Raw genomic sequence first — 5,000 nt, 5'->3', positions numbered from 1 at the left:
TGCAACATGATACTAATACATGAAACGCGTGAGAAAATACTCCATGCAACATGATACTAATACATGAAACGCGTGAGAAAATACTCCATGCAACATGATACTAATACATGAAACGCGTGAGAAAATACTCCATGCAACATGATACTAATACATGAAACGCGTGAGAAAATACTCCATGCAACATGATACTAATACATGAAACGCGTGAGAAAATACTCCATGCAACATGATACTAATACATGAAACGTGAGAAAATACTCCATGCAACATGATACTAATACATGAAACACGTGAGAAAATACTCCATGCAACATGATACTAATACATGAAACACGTGAGAAAATACTCCATGCAACATGATACTAATACATGAAACACGTGAGAAAATACTCCATGCAACATGATACTAATACATGAAACACGTGAGAAAATACTCCATGCAACATGATACTAATACATAGAAACACGTGAGAAAATACTCCATGCAACATGATACTAATACATGAAACACGTGAGAAAATACTCCATGCAACATGATACTAATACATGAAACGCGTGAGAAAATACTCCATGCAACATGATACTAATACATGAAACAAGTGAGAAAATACTCCATGCAACATGATACTAATACATGAAACACGTGAGAAAATACTCCATGCAACATGATACTAATACATGAAACACGTGAGAAAATACTCCATGCAACATGATACTAATACATGAAACACGTGAGAAAATACTCCATGCAACATGATACTAATACATGAAACGCGTGAGAAAATACTCCATGCAACATGATACTAATACATGAAACGCGTGAGAAAATACTCCATGATACTAATACATGAAACACGTGAGAAAATACTCCATGCAACATGATACTAATACATGAAACGCGTGAGAAAATACTCCATGCAACATGATACTAATACATGAAACACGTGAGAAAATACTCCATGCAACATGATACTAATACATGAAACGCGTGAGAAAATACTCCATGCAACATGATACTAATACATGAAACGCGTGAGAAAATACTCCATGCAACATGATACTAATACATGAAACCGGAGAAAATACTCCATGAACTAATACATGAACGCGTGAGAAAATACTCCATGCAACATGATACTAATACATGAAACGTGAGAAAATACTCCATGAAATACTATATCATGAAACACGTGAGAAAATACTCCATGCAACATGATACTAATACATGAAACACGTGAGAAAATACTCCATGCAACATGATACTAATACATGAAACACGTGAGAAATACTCCATGCAACATGATACTATACCATGAACGCGTGAGAAATACTCCATGAATACTAATACATGAAACACGTGAGAAAATACTCCATGCAACTGATACTAATACATGAAACACGTGAGAAAATACTCCATGCAACATGATACTAATACATGAACACGTGAGAAAATACTCCATGCAACATGATACTAATACATGAACGCGTGAGAAAAATACTCCATGCAACATGATACTAATACATGAAAACCGTGAGAAACATACTCCATGCAACATGATACTAATACATGAACACCGTGAGAAAATACTCCCATGATACTAATACATGAAACCACGTGAGAAAATACTCCAATGCAACATGATACTAATACATGAAACGCGTGAGAAAATACTCCATGATACTAATACATGAAACACGTGAGAAAATACTCCATGCAACATGATACTAATCAGATTAACCCTGAACTTGTCCTTTAAGGTCAAAATTGGTTTTTTTTTCCAAGGTTTTTGTCTATTTTCTGATTTTTTTTTGTCCCTTTTTCCAGCTTTTGGCTTTTTAAAAAGAAAAACCTGAGCTGGTTTAATAACAGGGTTTTACACTTATTCTTGGAATTGCCGGTCAACAAACCTCGTTTATATCAAATTATACACAAGTTTTAAGTTAAAAAGGCAAAAAATTAAGAATTATCTTGACTAATAGTTAAGATCAGAGGATGCTGAGTGGATCTCAGATGGGTAGATGTCAAAGTTTAGTCCGGATACTGTTTGGAAACCATTTTAAAAAAAGAAGAAGATTCCATAAAACACCCAGGAAATTCAATGAAAGGAATCATTAATGTCACCTGAAGAACATATGGAATCATCCTTGTTATTTTTGGGCAATTTGGTTGAAAGAAATCTAGTATTTCTGATACAAAACACTTGGAAACGGGTCAGTTTGACCCGAGGACAACACGAGGGTTAATGTGGGAGAGAAGCCTTTTAACAGCTGATCAACCCACATGAAATTCTTATTAAAACTTTAAAACTTTCAGACCACTACTAATGATAAGACGAAGTGTGTTCCAGGGGTTTAGGATTTTGTGTCGGCGTCGTTGTGCCTTCTATAACAACCTGGAGAACTCTCTTAGACCGTCGGATTCAATAACGATCTCATGGTCTGAAGGAAGATGGGAGATCCCGTTGGGCTGGAAAACAAAACAGAGTAACACATGGAGAGGTCGAGGTTCGACCGAGGTTTACACACTTATTATTACTTCTTGAACAAAAACACATAGAATCTTTCAAAATCTACCTTTACATGCAGCTATAAGCATTTTCTTGGACTATAATAAGTCGCAGGGTTTTGTGGTGTAGAGCAGGATTTCATACAAGACTTGTTGTGGTGTGGTGTGTCTGTTGTGTGTGGTGTGGTGGCGGTGCCAGTGCGTGTGTGGGTGTGTGACCTTTATTAATTTTTTTTGACCACCAGGTTGAGTGTTCTCCAATGTGCTAATTTGAATGACAGAGTAAGACCTGTTCTGGTTATGGGCCTGGGTCTGGGCCTGGGTTGGGTCTTTCGGATTGGTGTCTGTCCAGGTTTTGCCTAAAAGGAGTGTTTCCTCGCTACTGTTGCACTGGTGCTTGCTCTGGAGGAAATACTAGACTGTGGTCTTGACAAGTTATGAGCGGTTCTCACGTGTCTAATCTGTAAATGAAGAGAGGCTAGACCTGCTCTATCTGGTAAATTATAGATGGGTGGTCTGGACCTGCCTTTCTGTAAATTTATGAGTGGTCTAGACTGCTCTACTGTAAATAAGAGAGGGCCTAGACCTGCTTATCTTGTAAATTATAGAGAGGTCTAGACCTGCTCTATCTGGTAAATTATAGAGTGTCTAGACCTGCCTATCTGTAAATTATAGAGCGGTCTAGACCTGCTCTATCTGTAAATTATAGAGATTGGTCTAGACCTGCTCTACTGTAAATTATAGAGGTGGTCTAGACCCTAACTATCTGTAAATTATAGAAAGGTCTAGACCTGCCTATCTGTAATTATAGAGTGGTCTAGACCTAAACCTAACTGTAAATTATAGAGAGGTCTAGACCTGCTCTATCTGTAAATTATAGAGATGTGGTCTAGACCTGCTCTATCTGTAAATTATAGAGGTCTAGACCTGCTCTATCTGTAAATTATAGAGAAGTGGTCTAGACCTGCCTATCTGTAAATTATAGAGGGGTCTAGACCTACTCTAATCTGTAAATTATAAAGTGTCTAGACCTGCTGTATCTGTAAATTATAGAGTGTCTAGACCTGCCTATCTGTAAATTATAGAGCGGTCTAGACCTGCTCTATCTGTAAATTATAGAGAGTGGTCTAGACCTGCTCTATCTGTAAATTTAGAAGGTCTAGACCTGCCTATCTGTAAATTATAGAGTGGTCTAGACCTGCTCTATCTGTAAATTATAGAGTGGTCTAGACCTGCCCTATCTGTAAATTATAGAGTGGTCTAGACCTAAACTCTACTGTAAATATAGAGAGGTCTAGACCTGCTCTATCTGTAAATTATAGAGAGGTCTAGACCTGCCCTATCTGTAAATTATAGAGCGGTCTAGACCTGCTCTATCTGTAAATATAGAGTGGTCTAGACCTGCTCTATCTGTAAATTATAGAGAGTGGTTAGACCTCTCTACTGAAAATTATAGAGAGGTCTAGACCTGCTCTATCTGGTAATTCTGTAAATTATAGAGAGGTCTAGACATGCCCATCGTAAATTATAGAGCGGTCTAGACCTGCCTATTCTGTAAATTATAGAGTGGTCTGACCTGCTCTATCTGTAAATATAGAGAGTTCTAGACTGCTCTATCTGTAATTATAGAGAGGTCTAGACCTGCTCTATCTGTAAATTATAGAGATTGGTCTAGACCTGCCTATCTGAATTATAGAGGGTCTAGACCTGCCTATCTGTAAATTATAGAGTGGTCTGACTGCTCTATCTGTAAATTATAGAGTGGTCTGACCTGCTCTATCTGTAAATTATAGAGAGTGGTCTAGACCTGCTCTATCTGTAAATTATAGAGAGGTCTAGACCTGCTCTATCTGTAAATTATAGAGATTGGTCTAGACCTGCTCTATCTGTAAATTTTAGAGTGGTCTAGACCTGCTCTATCTGTAAATTATAGAGAGTGGTCTAGACCTGCTCTATCTGTAAATTATAGAGAGTGGTCTAGACCTGCTCTATCTGTAAATTATAGAGAGTGGTCTAGACCTGCTCTATCTGTAAAGTATCTCGAGATAACTCTGGTTATGAATTGAAACTATAAATATAAATGAATTGAATTTAAAAGATTTGTGGCTGTGTTATAGTTTCTAAAATAATATAGCGATGTGTGATCGAGAGTCTGACTCAAATCTAAGAGAATTGATGCGCTAACCCTTCACTTCCTTCCCAATTTAGGAGTAAAGCTCTACGGCAGATATTGAGCAACTTTTTTTTTTGAATGAATTGGATGACATAATGGGACATATTGACGGTTTTAACAACTAGATGAAGGGAAACAAGATTTTCCTTACACGCATTCATTAATTTGTTCATGTATTGTCCATGCCATCTTGTGTAAATGTCCTGGTCCTTATGTAACTGTATTGCCGTTTTAGTTGTCTACATTTTTATCTTTCCATATTCATGTCTTGTAGTAATGTCTGTCCCGACGTGCTGTACCCATGTTTTATGTTTCTGTAGA

General features: G+C 37.2%; 1 protein-coding gene across 1 annotated transcript in view; it reads right to left on the bottom strand.

Annotated features, from left to right (window-relative positions):
- mast2 (microtubule associated serine/threonine kinase 2) overlaps positions 1-5,000 on the bottom strand; it is an 87,438-nt gene that overhangs the window by 46,650 nt on the left and 35,788 nt on the right. The window contains 1 exon segment of the mRNA XM_032525360.1: positions 1,368-1,378. Coding sequence (XP_032381251.1) covers positions 1,368-1,378 — 11 coding nt within the window.

Source organism: Etheostoma spectabile, chromosome 9 (genome assembly GCF_008692095.1).
Source record: "Etheostoma spectabile isolate EspeVRDwgs_2016 chromosome 9, UIUC_Espe_1.0, whole genome shotgun sequence".
NCBI lineage: Eukaryota > Metazoa > Chordata > Actinopteri > Perciformes > Percidae > Etheostoma > Etheostoma spectabile.
Note: the sequence above shows the minus strand (reverse complement) of the source record. Positions and strands in the feature narration are given on the sequence as shown.